This window comes from Abramis brama (assembly GCF_963993115.1).
Source record: "Abramis brama genome assembly, chromosome: 3".
NCBI lineage: Eukaryota > Metazoa > Chordata > Actinopteri > Cypriniformes > Leuciscidae > Abramis > Abramis brama.
In genome coordinates this window covers 57,334,724-57,359,717 of record NC_139965.1, presented here as the reverse complement: position 1 = coordinate 57,359,717, position 24,994 = coordinate 57,334,724, and the positions used below count along the sequence as shown (strand labels likewise).

General features: G+C 39.2%; 1 protein-coding gene across 1 annotated transcript; it reads left to right on the top strand.

The window, feature by feature from the left end:
• Positions 1–2,737: 2,737 nt before the first annotated feature.
• On the top strand, positions 2,738–5,900 carry rassf10b (Ras association domain family member 10b). The gene has a single exon (XM_084110219.1). The coding sequence runs from the start codon at positions 2,925–2,927 to the stop codon at positions 4,287–4,289; it is 1,365 nt and encodes a 454-aa protein (XP_083966345.1). The 5' UTR covers positions 2,738–2,924; the 3' UTR covers positions 4,290–5,900.
• Positions 5,901–24,994: the final 19,094 nt, after the last annotated feature.

Sequence of the window (24,994 nt, the reverse complement as noted above, 5' to 3'; positions counted from 1 at the left end):
TATTGCATGTCTTGTATCCGCACAATTATTCTACTATTAACTCCAGTACAGCTGTGAAATAGTCTATTGAATGTATTGTAACTTACCTTACCTTGTACAAACCTCAACTTTAACACTACTGGTAGCCCTTAGCTTTTGATTTTAATTTGCATAATTTGTTCTGTTTTAATGCATATATAAAAGCTGTAGGCATTAATACTGTATTTATTTATTTATACTGTATCCCTCTCGTACACTAGATGTAGTTAAAGTAACAGCAGTGAAAACTAGGGGCGGTATTTTACAGATATGAATTGTGAATTTTGCAATAATGAGAGTAAACAGAAGGTGTCGCTGCAGGATCGTTCTCAGGAAGCAGTTAAACCTAAATTACTTTTATTTGCTATTTATTGTACTATTTATTTAAAAATAAAAAATACATTTTCGGGTGAGCGAAGTAAGGTGTGGTGTCATTGCGTATGTCTTTGTTTTTGTGGATATATTTCTGAAGTTTAAAACCATACAATGATCATGCAATTTGCTTTTTATTACAAGGATTATGGCCCTTTAATCTTAATTGGATCAAGTTTGACCCTGAAATTCGAGTTTACATGTAGTCTATAAATTTGCAGACTTATAATCACTGCATATGACAGGATAAACGGTTGTTGGTGTTGTGATGTACACTTTCTAAATAAGTTTTTCTTTTCTCAATTTCTTAATGCAATACTCTGGAAGCAGCACATTTCAAGTACTCCAAGCTTGAAGAAGCAAATACACCAACTTTGGCCTTCAAGATTAAAAAATGCAACAATTAAAATAACTGCAAACAAACGGTCCATCTCATCACAAGCTCTGTTCAGGCATGATAAGCAGTAAACTCTGGCCTTCATGAAATGGATCATTTTACTGTGGGTTGGGACAGGCTGCTTGTTTTTATTGTTTCGGAAATGGCAGGTTAAAAATGTACTCAGGTTAAAGGTGAATGGTACTTTAAATCATGTCCACTCACATGAAATGACTCCCTCAGTCATGCCCTGATAACAGCTGATAGTGAGGTGCCTTAAGGGGACATATTGAAATGACCAGCTAAATACAGATTTTGTCTTTGTAAACCTCCCATTATCCACTAATGCTCACAGAATACATGTGTAGCACTTTACTATAAGGTTCTATTTGAAAACATTAGTTAACTACATAAGTAAACATGAACTAACAATGAAAATGCTCTAAAGCGTATGCCGATATTTAATCTTAATTTCAACATTTACTTATTAAATAAAAAAAATGTATCTGTTAATAATTGCCTGAGCAACATGAACTAACATTAAACAATTGCATTAGCACTGTAAGCAAATGTATTGCTAATTGTTTGTCACCATGAAATCAAAATGAACCATTCTTATTTTGCAGTAGGCTATTTATTATAAATGATTTATCTGTGCAATGTGTGCATTGTTGTGTTTGTCATTTTGTCATGCCCTCATAATATTTAATTATAAATAACTTCCCCTTCCTCTTGCAGCGACATCTCTTCTCTTCTCTGATGACTTGTTTACTGGAGTGAGGGCGGGAAAACCAACCTGTCACTCACATGAGATCCACCAATAGCAAACCACAACCATCCAATAAATCAAGCCCCGCCCTATATTTGTTCCTGTTCCAGAAGCCGTTTCACTTTGTCATAAAACGATATTAGTCATTGTGGCATAAAAAAAGAAAACCTCAAGTCATGAAACGAAAACAAAACAATAATTATGAAATGATGATGATGATAATACTGTATATGGGATTATCATCAAGTGTTTTTTTTTTTGAAACATGTCAGGGTATTTGTTTCTTTATAATAAAAAAAAGGAAATGAATCCCAAGTGAGTTTTGTAAAAGACAATATTACGTATAACTGATAAATGAATATGATTATCATGTGAAATGAAGTATGAATTCACTGAGTTTGGGTCAATGACATGACATGCATATGACGTTGTCATAAAATAAATACACATTATTTTATGTTTTGTTATCTTAAACCCCCCAAATGTCAGGTGGTGCAACTGTCCGGCTAAGAAAACAATTTAAAATGGCGTCTCAATAACAATAAATTAAAAACGAAATACTATGACATAATTTTAGGTTTGAAACCTTTTATGTAAACACATTTTTATGTTCCATGTAAGTTTCATGTTCATGATTCAAAAATATGTATTACATCAGTTTTGAAAAGATTTTTATAAAAACACCTTTTTTTGAAGCTTTATTGGTCAATGATCCGAACAACTTATCAGATCCTTGTTCTTTCATCCAGTGTTCTCATTTCCTTGCTTAATTTTTGTATTGTTTTACTTAAACGGTTTTTATTAAATATTTTAAAAAGAGATTTGGTTACTCTTTATTTTAAGGTGTCATTGTTGCAGTGCAATTATATATTTAAGTACTGAGTAATAATAATCAACTGCATGTATTTACTATAGGGTTAGGGTAGGATTAGGGTTTGGTTAAGTGTTAGTTGCATGTAATTAAGCATCATTTACTGTTAATACTATGGTAAGTACATGTAACATATATCACAAGGACACTGTAAAATAAAGTGTTACCAGAGATTTTTCTTTTGTTTCATCTGAATAGAAGTGCACACAACAGGTAGGCTATCTTATAATGGGACTATCTAGGCTCGAGAGAGGTCATGTGATCAGTGCAGTGCACTCGCAGCAGCGCTGTCCCGTCAGCTCTCATTCACTCACAGAGACCGAGAGACACACATGAGGACTGGAGCATCAGAAACTCTTTCAATCAACAACATTACAACTTTATCATTTCAACAGTGTGGATTAACACTCTACATTTTATAGGGTACAATAGTTCTATTTTTATAATAGTTTCTACTTCATCTGAATAATTTCCTGCAGCAGAAAACTTTTCTGGGACAGTAACTATCAGTCAGAGAGATGGAGGCAGAGGAGAGTAAAATATCAGTGTGGGTTTGTCGCGAAGAGAAGCTCGTGTCGGGCTTGTCGAAGCGCACGACCTGCGCAGATGTGATCCGGGTTTTACTGGAGGAGCAGAACCTGGAGACGCGCGTGTCTCTCTCGGGCTCTCCTCAGTCCTACTGCGTTGTGGAGAAATGGAGAGGGGTCGAGCGGATTTTACCCAACAAAACCAAGATCCTGCGACTGTGGAGCGCGTGGGGAGAGGAGCAAGAAAACGTGCGGTTTGTGCTGGTGAAGAACGAGGCGTCTCTCTCGAGCAACGGGCCGCGGAGCGCTGAGGCGCGCGTAGTTCTCAGCAAGGAGAGCCCGTGTGTTTACAAAGGGACCGCGAGAGTGACCATGGCTCTGTCACAAGAGAAACAAAGGCGGATAGTCAGGAAAGCGTTCAGAAAATTGGATAAGATCAATAAGAAAAGAGCGCAGGCTGCATCTAAGGACGAATCATGCATGGAGAAGATGGAGACCCTTGTGCACCTGGTCATATCTCAAGATCACACCATCCGCCAGCAGATTCAGAGGATAAAAGAGCTCGACAGGGAAATCGACAGGTATGAGGCCAAAGTTCATTTTGATAGAATGAAGATGCACGGGATCAACTATGTCCAAGATACGTATTTAGTGGACGCCAACCCTGATAAAGTTTGCGAGGGGGACAAAACCAGCCCAGAAGAAGCTCTCGCCCAGTTTGAGGAATATGCGAGGAGATGCGAGGAGGTCATCAAACTGCAAGAAGAACTGGCTGAGCACGAGGCCCTCATGGAGAGCATTACTACTGAGATCCAAGAGGAACTCAACCAGAGATGGATGAAGAGAAGGCACGAGGAACTTGCGAATAAAGACGCCGAAAGCACTTCTGGCGAGGCGTCTCTCAGAGTCGCAACTCAAGAACACGATGAAGGATCTTCAGCGCCGGATGCGTCGTCTGACAATGACTTGCTTCTGGAAGAGGAGAGGATCAGAACCCAACTCGACACCAGTTTGTACATCGGCCTGCGGTTGAACACAGACTTGGAGGCTATAAGGAATGATTTGGACTTGACCAAGGAGATATGGGGGGCGAAAGAGAAAGAACTAACGGATTTATTGGAGAAAGTCAACTCTTTGGATTTTAAGGAGGACAGTGCAGACAATACGCAGCTGAAAGAGGAAAGCACAATAGAAACAGACAGACTGATGGCTCTCGAGGGGGACAATGTGTGGGTGGAGCAGGCAAGAGGGCTTTCAAAAACATGTGACGGGAATGATGACGACTCAGATACGGGACTCAGTTCAATGCACAGTCAAGACTCAGATATCACACCCGTCTGTGAATCTTTAGTGTGAAAACCACAGCCTGCTTTCACTATATCCCTGGCTGGATTATTGAAATGAACAACATAACACTGGTTTAAAGGGCTAGTTCACCCATAAATGAAAATTTTGTCATTACTTACTGTGTTCCAAACCTGTGTGAGTTGTATGAGATGTTGAACACAAAAGGAGATATTTTAAAGAATGTTGGTAACCAGACAGTTGACGGCATCCATTGATTTCAATAGTAGGGGGAAGAAAATAATCAACTGTCTGGTTACCAACATTCTTTAAAATAACTTCTTTAGTGTTCAACAGAAGAAAGAAACTCATACAGGTTTAGAACAACATGAGGGTGAGTAAATGATGACATAATTTTTGGGTGAACTATCCCTTTAATATAACACACTTTTTACATTTTCACACAATAGCATAAAGTGGAAGCAAACAGGAGAGGGAAAGTAAGAAAAGTACTTTCCTGCAAATGAAAATGATCAAAGAACACAACTATGCACTTATTGAGCATCCTACAAGAATCAGTGTTAATTTCATCTAGACATTAATTAGTGATTAGTTACTTTGTGAAACACATGCAGGATTGAAATCTCTTCAACTGTGGTTGGAGTTTTCCACACAAGACATAATTTGGAGCAAGTATAATGGACACGATCCAACACTGTGAAGGCTGCGCCTTGCAGATCAACGAAGATCAATTTTACATTGCAGTATGGTTTATGAATTATGATTCGTTATTTAAAGCTGAAGTGTGTGATGTCCGTGCATCCTCAAATTGAATTTCCAAAATAGTTTTCAGACTGATTTGAATGTTGCAAATATTTAATGATATTGTAGTAGATGTTCTGCCAGTTCAAAAGCATGAAACAAAATCTCACTGTCTGCGGCCAGTCTGCATTGTCCTGACATTTTCATGCGGCTCCGGTCACATGGCATTTACGGCTCAGGTGATTGGCTCAAAAAACCTGCATGCAGAACCATAAGCAAAGATGGCAGAAATTAATTTACAGAATCAACAACAGATTTTGAGATGAATAGGAATGCTGACAGATAACTTCTCCAAGTATTATAGACCTCCTTGAGAGAAAGTATTTCAATATTGAGAAAAATTGCCCACTTCAGCTTTAAGTTGCATTTTGGCATAAGCACAAGGGAGTTATGTTTGTGGGATTCGAGTGAGCGCAAGAGATTTTTCAGTATAGACGTGAGCAAGTGGTGGACATCTGATGAACTTAATGATACAGGAGATTTTCTTTTATCATACTGGATTTTAACAGAGAACAGAGATGTATTTAGAATTGTACAGATACAACATGTGTGTAATATGAGAATCTATGATAAAACAATATTGTCTTATGAACTCAAATACTGAGGAATGCTTCATTTATTGATATTTTAAAACACATCATCACAAGAAAACATGTTCACCTGATATTTGATACCAAAATCAACAGAAAAATAAATTGATGAATTTAAATAATAATGTTAATAATGTTGCTAAAAACTTTTATTTAAAAAAAAAAATGCTGTTCTTATGAACTTTAAATTCAACACTGATAATAAAATAACATAAGAAATGTTACTAGAGGACCAAAAAGCATTCTGAAGGAAAGATTTGCCATCACTGGAATAAATTAAAATGTAAAATATATTAAAATAGAAAACAGAATTACTATTATGCCTTTAATATATGCTAATTATTATTATTATTATTTTTACAGTAATTGTTTTTACTCTAACACTAAGAGAAATGTGCTTAATTGCTATAATAATAAAAAATAATAATAATAATTATGGTCCTACAAATGGTCCTTTTGTATTTTGATTTTGGGGTGACATTTCTCACCAGATGATTTACGAGATAAATTGTGGAATGTATGACACACCCAGGCAACATTTCCAGCTCTCGCAGTGTTGAAGAGTGAAAGTAATGCTCATCATTTGTGTGTGTTCAGTGGGGACTCTGTGTTTCATGAGCTTTACGGTGGATTCAGGCTCTATTAGGTGTTACAAAACAATCACAGCTGCAGCTGAGCCATCATGTAAATTTAACACAACATTGTTCCTGATGTTTAACAGAAGGGGGAATGTTGCAGCACACACAGATGGTTCTCTGCTTATATAATTGCAGAACTATAAATATTGTTCAGGCTAAAAGGTGAAGAAAGGTAACCTGCGTGGAAAAGCAATTGCAAGTGTTGTGTGAACGGGGTAGACGAGTTGCTGGTGGCGTAAAGTGTTACGCAATCCTCCTGTCCCAGAGGTGTGTGTGTGTGTTTACATAACACACCCAGATAACCTCCTCTCATGTGCTCACACCTGATGAAAGACCCCCAGAAACAGGCAGAAGATCCCAGGATCAGTTCTGGCATGGTCAAAGTCATTTCTTATCACTGAATAGCTCAGAGCAATCTGAGATACAGACACTGGTGCTGTACGTATCACACACAATTCTGTAAATTTAAATTTACAATTTGTTTCCATCTTGAGCATTATGGTTTCTTCCATCTATATATGTACAACTGTTTCAGTCTCATATGCATCTCTTTGGGGTCAGAACATTAGATTGATCAGATGAGACAGTAATGTTGCTAAAGATTACTATTTCATATAAATGCTGTTCTTTTGATCTTTCTATTCATCAAAGAATCCTGAAAAAATTAATCAGCCAACAACTGTTGAACCACTGCGTATTAAACGAAAGCAATAAACAAATCAATACTTCTTGATTCCAGGCTTTTAATCAGACTTCAGGAGTGTCCAAAAAGGGTTAACAGAAATACTCATAAAAGTTTATTACAGTTTTTTTCAACTGCTTACACACAAAATCCTTACTTGTCACACAGTTTCTGAAACCTGACACGCAAACACCAGAGCACACACCAAATCTGCAAAACCATACCCTAATTCTCGGCCTTTGACTTTTTGCAAACCACAACACACAATTCACAAGGTCAAAGTTATAGGTTTTTCGTACAGAAATCATGTACATAGGAGGTCATGAAAGAAGAGCTTTATGTTTTGAATAACTGTGTGTAGGCCTATATGATATATCCAAAAATATAATATTATATATAATATATTATATATAATATAACATTAAAACAAATGTTTGCTTTTGAAATGTGTTTGTGATATTTTGAATGCAGTGCTTCATTTTGCAAGAGATGTGAGGCATTTTGCGTTTTGTGTGCGCAATTTGAAAAAAAATAAAAATAAATTGTGTGTAAAGTTTTGAAAGAAAAGAGGCAAAGTTTTGAAAATGTGTGTAAGTTTTTCACATCAATGAAGTACTAAAATGGAAACGCTTTTCCTTTGTTTGTTTTTTGTTCGTTTTCACAAACGTTGTCATGTAAATGAACGGCCAAAACACTTTAAAAGTTTTTGAAAAAGTTGAAAATGGTGTCCTGTAAACAGACCCTTATACCGATCCATCCATCACCACCAATCAGTAATAATGCCTGCAGGGAATTATTGGCAGTGTGAGTATCCGTACACTTTCACACAATAAAGTCAAGTGCTGTTAAACTGCAGAAGGGAGGAGAGAAGAATAAACCATCAAGCCCTCATATCACAGAGGAACTGGCACACGGGCCCCATCTGGCTAGATACCTGTGTGTTTGTCGAGTACAATTTGAAATGTGGACAAATTGTTGATTCGTCCCTTGGTGCGTGAGGGTAGAGACGTGTAATGCATTGTGTACAAACACCTGTGTGCCAACATACACTTGAGCACACACTGTTCAACCAGTCCCACAGCTTAAAAGTGCCAGTGTTTTCTCCATAAAACACAAGAGGGCACATTCATTCACTGTGTTATGCCGGAGGCCTTTGTGCTTCACCTTTACGCAATACAATTAGGTTGTAGTAAATCTGCTTGGTGACATAACAGAAGAAAATGTTCAGCAAACAGTTCTTATTTGTCTCTGTGAAGTACATTTTATAAATTTAAGGGACCTTTTTTCCACTATGAAGAACCTTTATGGATTGGAAAGTTTCCATGGATGATGAAGGTTCTCCGTGGAACCGTAGATGCTAATAAAGAATCTTTATTTTCAAGAGGGAAAAGTTCAATGGCCTTTTGCAGCCAGAACTTTTAAGATGTTCATATACAAATATTCACTTTCAAAAAGAAATATTCACTGGAGCAAAAATTGTGACTAGTCACAGTGTGCATTTCGATTTCAAAAGACTTTATTTAGTTCATTGCAGTTGACATAATGACATCCCTGCTAAAAAATCCAGCATAAACCAGCATGGATTCCATGCTGGTCCAGGCTTGTATATGATGGTTAGTGCTGGAATAGTGCTAGTCCACGCTGATTAGTGCTGGTCCAGGCTTACAGTATTTATGATGGTTAGTGCTCGTATAGTGCTAGTCCAGGCTGGTTAGTGGGTGTCCAGGCTTGTTTATGATGGTTAGTGCTGGAATAATGCTAGTCCAGGCTGGTTAGTGCGGGTCCAGGCTTGTTTATGATGGTTAGTGCTGGTATAGTGCTAGTCCAGGCTGGTTAGTGCTGGTCCAGGCTTGTTTATGATGGTTAGTGCTGGAATAGTGCTAGTCCAGGCTGGTTAGTGCTGGTCCAGGCTTGTTTATGATGGTTAGTGCTGGAATAGTGCTAGCCCAGGCTGGTTAGTGCTGGTCCAGGCTTGTTTATGATGGTTAGTGCTGGTATAGTGCTAGCCCAGGCTGGTTAGTGCTGGTCCAGGCTTGTTTATGATGGTTAGTGCTGGTAGAGTGCTAGCCCAGGCTGGTTAGTGCTGGTCCAGGCTTGTTTATGATGGTTAGTGCTGGAATAGTGCTAGCCCAGGCTGGTTAGTGCTGGTCCAGGCTTGTTTATGATGTTTAGTGCCGGAATAGTGCTAGCCCAGGCTGGTTAGTGCTGGTCCAGGCTTGTTTATGATGGTTAGTGCCGGAATAGTGCTAGCCCAGGCTGGTTAGTGCTGGTCCAGGCGTGCCGGTATAGTGCTAGCCCAGGCTGGTTAGTGCTGGTCCAGGCTTGTTTATGATGGTTAGTGCCGGAATAGTGCTAGCCCAGGCTGGTTAGTGCTGGTCCAGGCGTGCCGGTATAGTGCTAGCCCAGGCTGGTTAGTGCTGGTCCAGGCTTGTTTATGATGGTTAGTGCCGGTATAGTGCTAGCCCAGGCTGGTTAGTGCTGGTCCAGGCTTGTTTATGATGGTTAGTGCCGGAATAGTGCTAGCCCAGGCTGGTTAGTGCTGGTCCAGGCGTGCCGGTATAGTGCTAGCCCAGGCTGGTTAGTGCTGGTCCAGGCTTGTTTATGATGGTTAGTGCCGGTATAGTGCTAGCCCAGGCTGGTTAGTGCTGGTCCAGGCTTGTTTATGATGGTTAGTGCTGGAATAGTGCTAGTCCAGGCTGGTTAGTGCTGGTCCAGGCTTGTTTATGATGGTTAGTGCTGGTATAGTGCTAGTCCATGCTGGCTAGTGCTGGTCCAGGCTTGTTTATGATGGTTAGTGCTGGAATAGTGCTAGCTCAGGCTGGTTAGTGTATGAAAAATACAGTTGTCTGTCACTAATTCATAAAGTGCACATTGCAGTCAGGAGCATGAAATATTGTTGACAATATTGATAGCATACACTTTCAACAATTGCTGAAAGAGAATTAATTCAACCAGTCAATGGCCAAGTGCCAAACTAAAGGGAACATTGATCACCATAATGGTGATCAAACAGACTTTTGTACATTTATCATATGGAAGAAATAAAGCCAAACTGGTTTGTAATAAGTGAATATGGCAATGCTGTTTTTGGAGTAGTTTAATTATCCTCTGGTGAGATGTTGATTTTATGAGTCAGTGTGGTTTGTGTGTCAGTTGTAGTTGTGTTTCTGCTCATCTCTGAAAGGTTTGTGTGTGTGTGTGTGTGTGTGTGTGTGTGTTCACTGTTGTTAGATGATTGCTGTTCGGTTGCACTTTAGCAAATCCTTTGATGAGTCATAGGCATTAAATCAGTTTCAGCTGATTTCATCTTAAATAAGGGGTGCAAGATTTGAAGATGCCCACACAGGTTCTGTGAGTGAAATGAAGTGGAAAGGAATGTGAACTTTTTGGTGGCATGAGTGAGAGAGGCTGAACATCAACTTCATCAAATCCACACCCTAAAAACTGGTGAGTTCTTGTAGGAAAGAAAATCACAAATGTGTTAATTAATTAAATAATTAATTCCTTCCTTCCTTCCTTCCTTCCTTCCTTCCTTCCTTCCTTTCTTACGTCCTTACTTCCTTTATTCATTCATTCCATATTCAATTTAGGCCCTGTCTCAAATGGCACATTTCATGTGTCATTGAGAAAGAGACAACAACATCTAACCCTGTGATAAGTGTATAATGGCCCTGTCCCAAATGGTACACTTCATATGAACTTACAGACTTGTGGACTTACAGTGGTCGCTGTGATCGTGAAGTCCATGAGAACGTATGGTGTCCCATTTTTCATTTTAGGTTTCAGAAGGGTGCTCGCAAGCACCCTCTTTGTGGCCGATATGCACTGAAAAAAGTGTGGTCTCGAAAGAAGTATGTGAGGCCTTAGGGTTACATTTGGAGACCTTAGACTACAAACTAAATAATATTATTAAAATGATTTCTGTAGCAGTCACTGTAGTTGTAGCAGTGGTGGTGTGGAACAGCGGTGCAGTAAACAATGGCATATGGTCATTACTGAATTAAATGGATGACTCTTTTACACAGTTATTTGTAAAATTGGCATATGTGAACACTGTGGCGCAGTTACCCAGCATTCCTACGAGTGTGGATTGTTATTAATGGCGAGCAGTGAGGGGGAGAGTTGCATTCAAATGAAATTTCATGGGTCAGGCTATAAAGGTGCTTCAGGGGAAGCATGCAGAGGAGACAGCAGGTCAAGCTGTCATTCATTGTGCCTTGTGGCCTTCTCCCTGCAGGGCAGCTGTAGCCAGAGTGTGTGTGTGTGGGGAGGGTATTTGAGGTGGGCTGTATTGTATGGATGAGGTAGAGGAAGTGGAGCGGAAGAGGAAAGTGGGAGCCAGCTGTGGTCACTACACACACACACACACACACACACACACACACACACACACACACACACACACACACACACACACACACACACACACACACACACACACACACACTTAATGTGAGCCAGCTACATACCTGGTTCCGCTCGGTGAGATCTCTATGCACATTAGGTAAACAACTCATAATGGATGATTATGAATGTTGAGATACAGATGGTGTGGTGATCAAATGAAACCGCTAGACCCTTATTTTCCTGGTCAATGAGGCAGAGATAAGACTGTTTGCAATTAGTTTTCACTCCCATTGTGCACTATGCTGTCTCTTCACTGATGCTGAGCTAAACGACAAGTTCTTTCTCGCCAAGAAATAAGAACCTCATGACGAAGCAGAAATGAGATTAGAAATTTCATATTTATCAATACTCATCTCCTTGAGATTAATTAATGTGGCTGTGCTTTATCATCTCATGAAATATTACCGTAGCCCGCAGCACACTCATTAGAGGCAAACATCACTGTTGCTCTCGCTCATTCTGTATGGGTTAGTGGTGTGCGGTGGGGTTTTAAAATGAGGAGGCCTCACATTTTTTTTTATATATCAAATGTAAATGTATGTCATATTTATGCATATCTCAGCTGCCATGTCATCAAGCGCCACTGAAGTCCATCTCAATTTTAGCGATCCTTGGAATGGTTAGTTCTAGAATAAATGTGAGCATGCAAAAACTGATTCAGTGATCCTCAAAACGAATAAAAACAGTGAAATGCAAACTCAGAATATTACACAAACCTGCAGTTATTAAATATGTTAAATTACACAAATATACTTTCATCCGGTTTCACAGACAAATGCTGAAGCCTATTCCCAGACTAAAATGCATTTTTATGCTGTTTTAACTGAAAGAAACTTGCATTGACACATCTTAAAATATGTCAGTTAGTGATGGCTCGTCATGAACGATTCGTTCATTTTGAACGAATCTTTAATATGACTCGGGACTACCGAGTTGTCTCAGAGAGTGATTCGTTCATTTTGAGTTGACCGCACATGCGCAACATCCTATGGGTTCTGTACAGGAAACCGAAATGATTAGTTCATCTCTCGAGTCTTCGGGTCTGATTCTTCTGAGTCTTTCATTCTTTTGTCACGTGATGAACGAACGACTCGAACCTGAAGACTCAAAAGATGAACTAATCAATTCTGTATCCGGGACCGACTGCATAGCTCAGCCTACAGTATATGGGGCTGTCACATGATGAACGAATGACTCGAACCCGAAGTCGATAGACTCGAAACGTGAACTAATCAATTCTGTATCCGTTACTACAGACTGCATAGCTCAGTTTATGAGGATGAACGAACGGCTTTGGGAGGTGAGTTAACGAACAGACTGCATAGCCTGAAGACCCAGATAAATTAATTAATCGTTTCTGTTTCTCATAATTTGGCCTTTTCCTTGCATCGCAATTTTTTTCTTATTCTAAATGCGATCAACATTTGATGTGTTTGGGGAATTTGGCTAACGTAACATTTTAAATACATTCTGCAGAAATGAATGAAATGACTCGAAAAAAGATTCGTTCATTTTGATGAACGAGATTCAAAGATCCGAGTCAGTAAAATGATCCGAACTTCCCACTATACTGATGTCAGTGCCATTGTTTTGTCTCAAGATGCACACCAGTAATGTTTTTTTTCCTAAGACACGTTTATAAAAGCTACTTAAATGTCCTAATTGAACTAAGGCCTAATCCTGACTTAATCTAAGCCCTGTCTGTGAAACCAGGCCTTTATGTATTTAATCTCACTTTATGAACCAATGCTGCTGACCTTCAATGATCCATTCAACCATACTTTAGATAAACATCACATTTATGTTAAATTCTTGTGTTTGTTTTTATTGCTGAAGTAAGAGTGTTAAACTTTCTTCTCCTGTGTCCTTCTTCTGTGATCCAGAATCAAGGTTTGTTTGAGCTGCGCCCTCTACTGTACAGGCGTGAATTTGCATCTTCTTCAGCCTGAGGATTATTCAACACATTATTTAACATAAAACACATATAACACAACACATTACTTAACATAAAAAGTAAATAAGAAAGGCAAATATTACACAGGCAAGCACCATTCAAATTTTATTTCAGAAAATATAAAAATTTAAGTTAATGATGTTTTGTTTGCTAACTTCTTTTTACTTTCACATATTTTGATGGAACCTCAAACACGGTCTTCTTGGCCTGTTCTCAAAAGAGATTTACATGCACATTGTGTTCTGCTAATGTGTCTCGGCAGCTAATTTGGTAACCGAAAGCCACTGAGCCGCCTTAAATTAATTTAGAACAAAGCCTAAAGTACAATCAAGCAAGTCAGCTATGCCTCAATGACCCAAACGCTAACATAAGTACTTCTTAGTTCCCGTTAGCCGTCTGCTTACTTCCTGTGGGATTTATCTCTAATGAAGTTAGTGATCTTTACCCTCAGAAAATGCTCTTAGATGTCCAGACACTCATTGTGTATTCTAGTCGACAGCAGATGTCCATGTTGGTTTCAACTTTTGTGATCAGACCACTTGTATCTGGAATGTTTAACGCTCCGAATGCACTGCTATGCAACATTTATTAGCTCATGCCTTGTTAGTTTCCTGTGTTGGAAAACTTGAGTGAAACTGTAGCAGTACTTATCTCTGTCAGTGAGCACAATGGCAGTAAACCGTGAATCATGTTTATTTAATGTGAACCTGTCTTTGCATGATTACATATCATGTGTAAAGCAGTGGGTTTTATGTAATACTGTTTGTTTTAGATCTCCAGAGACATCCAACTTTCAGCTTTTCATCAGTCTGATGTTACTTGTCACATGGGGAGGTTGTTACAAAGACTAAATCTCAATAACAAGAAGCAAGACATTATATAGGTTTTGCATATTCATACACACATACTGTATATATATTATTCTATATTAATTAAAGAGGCAATATTAATCCCTTATGTTTGGGTTGTAGAATAGGTTTTAATGCTTGAATGTTCAAAAAGCAACGCTCTGTTTATGTCTCTATGAAGCCCCTCCTTCTGAAAAGCACAATGTGCTTTGATTGGTCGGCTGGACCAGTGTGTGGTGATTGGTCAACCTCTTCGATCTTATCTTGGAACCATCACACCCTTTACCATAACCCCGACAACTAACTCAACTCAAACAGGCCGTGCCCCTTTATGCACATGCCTTTGGCAGGAATTATTTAAATAAGGAATATTATGACGTGTTTGATCCCAGAAGAGAAAACTGTAAACTTGTAAAGTTTACCCCTGTTCCATTTTTTTATTTTTTGTGTTTTTAAAATTGTAAATTATTAGGAGCCAAGCACTGAAGGTGCGACAGCATTCTGGCATTCTTCTTCTTCCGTTTCTTCTTCTTCTTCTTGTTCCGCTCTGGAAGTCTATGGCAGCCCATAGAACCGTATGGTAAAAAGTTATGAAATTTGGCACACAGATAGAGGACAGTCTGAAATGTCATTATAGCAAACTTCGAATCTCTAACTCAATCCCTCTAGCGCCACCAACTGTCCAAAATTGAACTTACGTTTATGCTAATAACTTTTCAGCTGTAAGTGCTAAAAAAAAAAAAAAAATCCTCTGATTCCTTGGCTTAAGACGATTCGACATTGATACGTCGATACGTCTTGAAAATTTTGAAAATCATGAAAATTGAAACACAGTCTTCAGACTATGCCGATAAAAAATGTATGTCATGTGTCATTGTCACCTCACTCTGACCATACCACATCAATTTGGTCACAGCGCCACCTATTGGTCGAAAGTGATAAACCATTAAATCAAATTACTAGTGCCTGTATTTATGATTTTTCAGCCATTTTGCCTAAAATCATCTTAATATGTCTTTACTTGCTCATTGTTGCAGTTGGTCTGATGACTTGTCGTGCCTTCTTTGTGCTTGGCCCCTTAATGGCTGCTTGCAGCTATATTTATTATTATTATAGTATTCTTATTATAGCAGTAGTAGTAACTTTAAACTTTACATAATATTTAAATTTTTCAAAAATGTTATTCTCAAATCAGTCAAAAACAGCAGGTTGCAATTGTGACAATTTACCCCATATAGTGTGACAACATGCCCCACTACTGTATCTTCCCCAAACAACCAACCCTACCCCTACACACACACACACACACACACACACACACACACACACACACCCCGAGCCTTGCACATTGAGTGTTGTGTGTTTTCATAACACTGTAACTAATTTAAAGCTTTCTTTGGGGTGAATGGATGGAATGTCCATGTATGTCACCTTGAAGCATTCTGCTGTGAATATGATATATATAATATTGACTAGGAATGGGAATTCTGGCAGTGCTTCAGAGATGTAGCAGTCAGAGATATGATGGCTAAATGGATTCCCTCTTTTAAAACATGGGATTCAATTTCAAACCTGGGAGCTAGTGTGGCCACATCTCTCTTCCAACACCCACACACACACACTCCTTCTTTGAATCTTCTTTCTTGATTGATGTTTCTAAAGGCAACCAGGGCATACAAACTAATAAATGTGCCAGCTAGACTGGATAAGCAGAGATGATTTCTGGGATTAAGCAGAAAGGTTTTTGTATGGAATCAGGTCAGGGAGTTGACAGAGATTTGAAAGGGAACATTTCTTTAAATTCAGTTGCCATATTTGCTGCAGATGATGGTCTTGTAATCACCTCTAACTCGACCACACTACGACACAAAATAAAGTGGATCAAAGGACTGTTGTCCATATGCAGTGTCCAGTCATAACTGTCTATATTAGGTCAAATTAAAGTGCTTTCACTTGCGCTGTTGATTATATTACTTGGTATAAAATCCTAAAAATCCACAGAGAAACTTTAATATTACTAAATCTGTCTCTGTCTCTAATGATACAAACTATGAAAGAATCAGGAATCCTGGCAAGGGCATATATTAAAATACAGTACAGTACAATAATACTGCACTTAAAAGTAGCCTACTGTGTTTTAACATGCTCTACACAGAAAAAAGAAAAAAATGTGGCCTCACTTTTTCCAGTTGCAGGTTTGCTGCCCCATTTTTTTTTCCAGCGGCAGCTTCCTCACAAAGCCCTTATTACTTTGTGACGTTCACAGAACAATGGACCTGCAGCGCCCAGGTAAACGTGATTTCACCAAGTACAACATGTTCTTGGTTCAACATCAGACTCAAAGGGACAAGTTTACAGTTTTTGCCAAGCTCAGGCTTAAAACCATGCAGGGTTAGGAGTTTCTACATCAGTGTTATTCACCATCATTTCCCTCTAATTTTAGGGATAGGGTTAGGGTTATATTTTCGGACAGGAATGTCAACAATATATGTTGAATCAGAACATGTCTTACTTGGCAAAATCGCTATTTAATTTTACATGAATGAAAATGAGGCTGTGAGGGACAGACGCTCAGTCTGTTCAATGGGTTATACTGACATATAAGGATAGTTCACCCAAAAACGAAGATTCTGTCATTAGCTACTCACCCTCATGTTGTTCCAAACCTGTAAGACTTTCGTACATCTTCGGAACATAAATGAAGATCTTTGTAATGAAATCTGAGAGATTTCTGTCCCTCCATTGACAGCTACGCAACTACCACTTTCAAGCCCCAGAAAGGTAGTAAAGGCATCATAAAACTAATCCGTATGAATTGAACGGTTTAGTACAAATTTTCTGGATAGACACGATTGCTTTATATGATGAACAGATTGAATTTAGGCTTTTATTCACATAAACATTCATCCACTCAGACATCAGTTGTGGTAAACAGAAGCTCATGCATGTTTGCTTGATGTGTGAGAACCAATGAGGTTTGTTCTCACGCGTTAACCAGGTTCGGTTGAGCCTCTGTTTATGTTCGCTGATCAAAGTTTATGTGAATAAAAGCCTAAATTAAATCTGTTCATCATATAAAGTGATGATTCTCTTCAGAAAATTTCGTCTAAACCGCTCAATTCATATGGATTAGTTTTACGATCTCTTTATGAACTTTTTGAAGCGTCAAAGTGGTACAGTAGTTGCGTAGCTGTCAATGGAGGGACAGAAAGCTCTCAGATTTCATTAAAAAGATCTTCATTTGTGTTCCGAAAATCTTGCGGGTTTGGAACCACTTGAGGGTGAGTAATAAATGACAGAATTTAATTTTTAGGTGAACTAACCCTTTAAGATATTTAACATAGCAAAGCCACTGAAGTAGTGACAGATCTTTTCTGTGTTTGATCTGTATTTTGACACGCATCCTAGTATAACGGCTTATTGAAAATTAAGAAATGTTGGTCGGGGACTTGTTGATTGGATTTTGAGGTGCTGCACTCAAAAATGGAGGAAAAATTTGATTTTGGAGATAATATCTATTTCTCTGTTTATTGTGTATGTATTCTCTTTTTTGGTGGTGGATATTATTAACACAAAAAGAAAAAAAAATGCAAATGAAAACATATGCATAGATGAATCGTTCACAATAACATGCTTTAAAGGTGCTGAAAGAACCAGTAACCTTGTTTAAATTAAAATTTACATATAAAATACAATTTTTAATCATGTGACCCTTTTAATTCATTTATGATTAAGCTGGAACTTCACATCAGAATTTTTAAACTATTACTTGGTCAGTGACGACTTTGAGGATGTAATTAATGTTGGCGCATATTACACTTCTTGCATCGCCCACATGTAGAATGTCCATGCAAACTGCATGTACCCACATACTTTGTACGTGTGAACACTATCCGGTGTCATGGTGAATGGACGGTAAGTTAATCTACTCAGGTAGTAGTTATCTGAGGCCAGTGTTCCTCTGTAAGCTCACAGCAGGTTGTGTTGCACACACAGCGACTACACTGAGTGAAACAAGACCCATGTGTAGCAGATTGAGGGTCAAGTGTTAATGTCTGACATGTGTAAGGGGAGACGTTGTCTGCCGTCCACGCCTCATCCCTTAGCAGATGTCCACAGAGTCAAGCAGGACATTCAATAAAGTCTATTCACTGCTTTATATGCTTCAATTCTCTTAGAGAGTTGTCAAGGCCTTTTGGACATGCCCACATGGGAGAGACACACAAAGCTGCCTCTATGTTAGCATTTGTATGCAAAAACCTCAAACCTCAAAGCACATGTTCAATAAAATGAGATGTTTTTGATGTATTTTGAGAAGCATACCTATTTACACATTTTATGTCGATAATACAGAGCTCTCACAGGAGCTTGACAAAATGGCCTTAATGTTTTGAATTTTTCATCTTTGCCTCCATGAGAAACTTCAGAGTGTTGAAAGGCAGTGCTGGGAGTGCTGGAATCGTGGTGGCGTTGGCAGCCTTGAGTGCCTGCTCACTTTCTCAGCCTCTTAGAGTTGCTTTTCTCTGCAGCAGAGCTGTGGACAACACACACAATACTGCCTTTCATCTGCCTAGAGCCGCATCTCTGTTACCTCTCTGATAGCATCAGTGCTCACACATTGTTCTGCTTCCAGAGGATATGCTTTTAAAATGCTGGCAAGAAAAAAAGAGAGAAAACTGTAAGGAATAATAACATTAAAAATGCAAAGTGTGGACCCCATTGACTCCTGTGTACATAAAGATATGGTGGAATCCGGCTTGTCCTGTAGTTATTCTGCTCGCGTGCTTTAACCTTGCCCATGACTAGATCTGTTTGCACTCTGGAGAAGCATTCAGATTTTCCGCTTACAAATTCCTCAATATAAATATGTAAAGGGAATGGGAGATGAGACTCTGATTGGTTTATTGCACGTAAAGCCCAAAACACACCCATTACTCATTAAGAGAATAGGGACAACCCCTTTAGACCATGCGCCTGGCGCGCCGACCATTTTTTATATAATACATTATTTTTGTATAACAAATGCTTCTGTTATGATTTGTGGTATGAATACTGTCTGTGGTATCTGTCTAGACAATCTCTGTTATCTCAGTAGATAATTCATGACTCCCCCACTTAAACAGTCACTTAATTGTTAAGGACCCACCCTTGAATAAACACACATACACAGTCTTTTCATCACATCTCTGAAATGAAAATAATCACACTGTGGCTTGACACAATGTGTTAGGAATATGTGGGACCCACATTGCAGAAAAACCCCAAAGAGAGCCTGCCCATCAGATTGGCTCAAAGCTCACAGTGAGTCAGCCACAGTATTGTCTGTGTGCTTGTGTCTCGAAGGCATGGAGAGCAGTTTTGATGTAGTAATGAATAAAAAGAGCGTGCCTACTCAGACCCAGCCTAATTCAAGATATGCTGCCCTTAAGATAAATATGAAATTAGATAGCATTTGATGAGGTTTATTCTGGCAAGGGGAATGACAATAACCTTTCTTGGTGTCTGCAGTGATGCAGCAATTCATTTAAGCCTTCATCTTAAATAAAGTCTTCTCTAAATGTTTATTTTTTTAATTATTGGTCACACTTTAGTTTAGGGTCCAATTCTCACTATTAACTAACTATTAACTATGACTTTTGCCTCAGTAAACTCATAATTTCTGCTTAATAGTTAGTAAGGTAGTTGTTATGTTTAGGTATTGAATAGGATTAGGAATGTAGAATAAGGTCATGCAGAATAAGGCATTATTATGTGCTTTATAAGTACTAATAAACAGCCAATATCCTAGTTGTTTTTGCATGTGGGAAAAGAAGCTGTCTTCAAAATTTCATAAAAAGGTTGGGAAGTGATTGGAATGAAATAAATGCGCTGTCCCCTTTTGTAGTGATATTTGATTTTTTTTCACCCAAGACATTCTTTCAATTCTTAAATCTCTGAACTATAAAGTGTATCAGTTAAGCAGCATGTGAATCTGTGTAGCACTGAGAGAAAGTAATATGAAAACTACTGGTAACACGTAAAGTAAGGTTCCATTAGTTAATGGTAATTAATGCATTAATTAACATTTACAACATGAGCTGCATTGAATAAAGAAAGTGATCGAAATGATTGATATTCTAAATGGTTTAATGCCGCTTTGTTTACGGTTTGCATATCTGCAGTCCTAATTTTGGTTTCCCTTTTTGAATGACAAATATAGACTATTGATACCTGATAATATAGACAGTTATTTTCTTGCACCAGACACAGAACGCACATGGTAGTTGACAGTCGCCTGTAGTCCTTTTGGTGTGATCAAGTGCAGCTTTTTGGCCCAGATGCAGCCTATGAGCCAAATTGTTGCCGCTAGTTCTTTGACGTTGGCTTGGTGTGTCACGGCCTTAAGTTGCCTGCAGGCTCCAGGACAACAGGCTGCCGATTTGACCTGTAGCCAATGTGAGAGGACCTTCATTAGGCCTAATCCCATTCAAATTAGGAGGCTGAATAGAGATTCTTTCACAAAGGCTGGTGTCAGGTAGGTCGTGGACCAATGTTCGATACTGAAAAGTGAGGTCTAAACTCTGCAACTGAAGGATTTGATCCTCTGCAGGAGACAATACTGAGAAGGCTGTCTACTCAATAGACTTTCCTTGAACTCTGGGATCCCAGTTTTGGCAAGCAAATTGATTGAAAACAAATTAAGAGGGTATTGAGTACAGCAGAATTTGGGAAAACTATGAGCTGTTCACAAATTGTGAAATGTCCTGTTGAGTTTAAATTGTGCATCCTGTATATCAGAGAGAACTGCTCACCTCAAAGCTTCTACAAAATGGTGCAATTAAAAGAAATTCCAGAGCAGCTGAGATGTTGAAATGTATCGGCCTTGAAATGGTTGCAAAGCCATTTCTAAGTTTATTGAACTCCACTAAACCAAAGTGCAAGCCAGAGCCTCCACTTGGAGAAGACTTGGTTCCCAGAAGCGGGAAAAATTCCCCCAAGAACACAGCAGCACCTCATCCATCTTTTCAAAAGAACTGTTACAGTGAAACATGGTAGTGACATGGTAGTGAAGATATGGGAATTAATTTCTGCCTGGGGATCTGGACAATCAGTTATCATTTAAGGGAACATGAAGTCTGCAATTTACCAGATATTCTTCAAGAGTGTCCAACCATCTATGCCTGAGATGAAGCTAGAGTGCAACTGTGATGCATCAGTACAATGATCTAAAACACAGATGTCCACATCTGAATGGCTAAAAAGAAACAAATCGATAGTTGTCTCAGACTCCGACTATGGTCTACAGTACAACAACAGTGCGGATTGTTTTAATCATAACTAACATACCTTTTTCTTGCAGGATTAACATTTAAATGCTTTTTAAAACTAAATGTCTCCAACACTTGGGCCAAAGTTAGTGTGTGTTGAAATAATGGATGGAGATGGACAAGACTAGACGACTGTCCAGATATATAACCTCATGACTTGAGTAACAAACTGAAGTGGGGAAGTTGTCACCTAAAGATTAGATAGTCTAACTGGTAACCTGAAAGTTGTGGGTTTGATTCTCAATACTGGCATGAAATGACTAAGGTGCCCTTGAGCTAGGCACCAAACCCCCAATCGCTCCCTGGGTGCCACAATAACTTGGATGGGTTAAATGCAGAGGAAAAACCCAGAGTAAGGGTTACCATACTTGGCCTTTACATGTCACTTACTTAATCGAGAAATACAGATTTGCTTTTACCTAGTAATAGAGAAGTGTTCACATATACGAAGAACCAATTATAGTAGAGAAAAATTATGTAATGAATCATGTCACGTTTGCCATGCACTTATTCTATATAAACTAGTGTACTCTTTTTGTCGTGAGGTGATTGAGCTGAGGTCCTCCCGGTCACGATTACACCATTTCAAAGGCATTGTTTGGAGTCTGTTTGGTAACTGCTGTGCAGCAGGTCAGTGGAACCAGAGATCTTATTCCCAAGTGATAGTATTCATAGAGGGAGAGACGTTGTCCGACTCAGAGTCCGGGGTTACCAACGTAGTTAGAGTAGCTATTATTCTTAGTCATCTTTTGTGGTCAGAATACTAGCATTTCAAGTCTTAGGCATCTGGGTTTACCTGATGTTTACCAGAGTGGCTATTCTTAGATGTGGAGGGTTACCGACATAGTCAGAGGGGAGGTCATTTCAATGATAATTTTGGATTGGAGGTGCCAATCGTAGGGTGTCGTGGGAGAAACCTGGATTGACGTAAGCCAGGTGCGTATGGGAATTTCTACCACAGGATACAGCACAATATGTGCACTGCAAAGGTTTGCGTAATGCTGATGTAAAATCAGAGATCTTTCACACCAAAGGAATGCGTATTTACACTGCTCGAATTGTTCAGACCCTCTTTAGGTCTCTGTCTTGACTCATTTTCGAGATGGATTACCATCTTCAATTTCAATGTCTGTGTCATGGATCTGGCTGAAATTCTTACCTTCAACGTCAAGAAACAAGACCTGGAGCTTTTTCTTCAATTCAGTCTTCTCTCTCTCACTTGGTTTGGAGTTGGCCACTAGTGAAGAAAAAGGAAATTTGTGATCGAAAAACCAATTTGCTCCACCACGTTCTAAATATCTGAAGGTATCCTGTGCCCCTCACAGTCTATGGTTATTAAGCTTGCTAATCCATTTTCTTAATAGATGAAGACTATTAACAGCAAATGAAGACACTGTATGGGGATTTGTATTGTCCTTGAAATTTAACAAAATATTTGTAACATTGTTGCTTACATTCTTTATACATTTAGAGACAATATTTCAACAAAAATAAAAATATGAGATTAATCACTAAAAAAAATCAGGTTAACTTAAATTAATCATTTTAATATAATATAATATAATATAATATAATATAATATAATATAATATAATATAATATAATATAATATAATATAATATACACTCACCTAAAGGATTATTAGGAACACCATACTAATACTGTGTTTGACCCCCTTTCGCCTTCAGAACTGCCTTAATTCTACGTGGCATTGATTCAACAAGGTGCTGAAAGCATTCTTTAGAAATGTTGGCCCATATTGATAGGATAACATCTTGCAGTTGATGGAGATTTGTGGGATGCACATCCAGGGCACGAAGTTCCCGTTCCACCACATCCCAAAGATGCTCTACTGGGTTGAGATCTGGTGACTGTGGGGGCCATTTTAGTACAGTGAACTCATTGTCATGTTCAAGAAACCAATTTGAAATGATTCGAGCTTTGTGACATGGTGCATTATCCTGCTGGAAGTAGCCATCAGAGGATGGGTACATGGTGGTCATAAAGGGATGGACATGGTCAGAAACAATGCTCAGGTAGGCCGTGGCATTTAAACGATGCCCAATTGGCACTAAGGGGCCTAAAGTGTGCCAAGAAAACATCCCCCACACCATTACACCACCACCACCAGCCTGCACAGTGGTAACAAGGCATGATGGATCCATGTTCTCATTCTGTTTACGCCAAATTCTGACTCTACCATCTGAATGTCTCAACAGAAATCGAGACTCATCAGACCAGGCAACATTTTTCCAGTCTTCAACTGTCCAATTTTGGTGAGCTCGTGCAAATTGTAGACGCTTTTTCCTATTTGTAGTGGAGATGAGTGGTACCCGGTGGGGTCTTCTGCTGTTGTAGCCCATCCGCCTCAAGGTTGTGCGTGTTGTGGCTTCACAAATGCTTTGCTGCATACCTCAGTTGTAACGAGTGGTTATTTCAGTCAAAGTTGCTCTTCTATCAGCTTGAATCAGTCGGCCCATTCTCCTCTGACCTCTAGCATCAACAAGGCATTTTCGCCCACAGGACTGCCGCATACTGGATGTTTTTCCCTTTTCACACCATTGTTTGTAAACCCTAGAAATGGTTGTGCGTGAAAATCCCAGTAACTGAGCAGATTGTGAAATACTCAGACCGGCCCGTCTGGCACCAACAACCATGCCACGCTCAAAATTGCTTAAATCTGTCATGGGATGTAGAGGAGATGAACCCAGAAGCAGACGAGGTGCAGACACTTAAGATTTATTATTACACAAAAACAGAAAACAAAACCCACGAGGGGGCAAAACAGGACTGAAGACAGGTAACTATGACTAAGACTAGATAACAAATAAAGACTAAACTCTGACTTGACAATGACGGAAACAAACTCACAATACTGATATAACAGGTCTCTGACAAAGTACTCACAGTGTAGAACAAGCTATGTACCACAGGGGATAACAGACAATGTAAGACAATGTACCGACACAGGACAGAAAACATGAGGGGATTAAATAGGGAGCAAACTAATCAGGAACACAGGTGACACAGGTAAAGCAATCAAGACAAAACGAGGATAACAAGGGGGCGGGGCAGAGAACGAGACAACACAAGCACATGGCCCAAACAAATGGCCATGTGCTTGTACACAAAACATGGGTCTGTCATGATCCTGCCTCAAAACAAGAAAGATCTAGGACATGAAGGCAGAATCATGACAGAACCCTCCCCCCAAGGAGCGGCTTCCAGACGCTCCCTAGAGGGAACATGAAACACGGGACAAGACCGACTGAGACATAGACACAAACCAACAATACAAGACAAAAACTAATAAAGGCAGACATGAATACATAATGACAGGATTGGGGTGACATAATAAAAATAAAAAACAAGGAAGAGGAGGCGGAGACAACACAGAGTTCATGGGGGAATGTCCAGGGTGGGTGGGTGGGACTGTGGTCTTGGGTGGACAGGACGATGGCTGAGGGCGAGGGGACCGGGCAGACTTGGCTGGGGACACACGAGGAACAGTCTTGGGGGAAACAGTCCG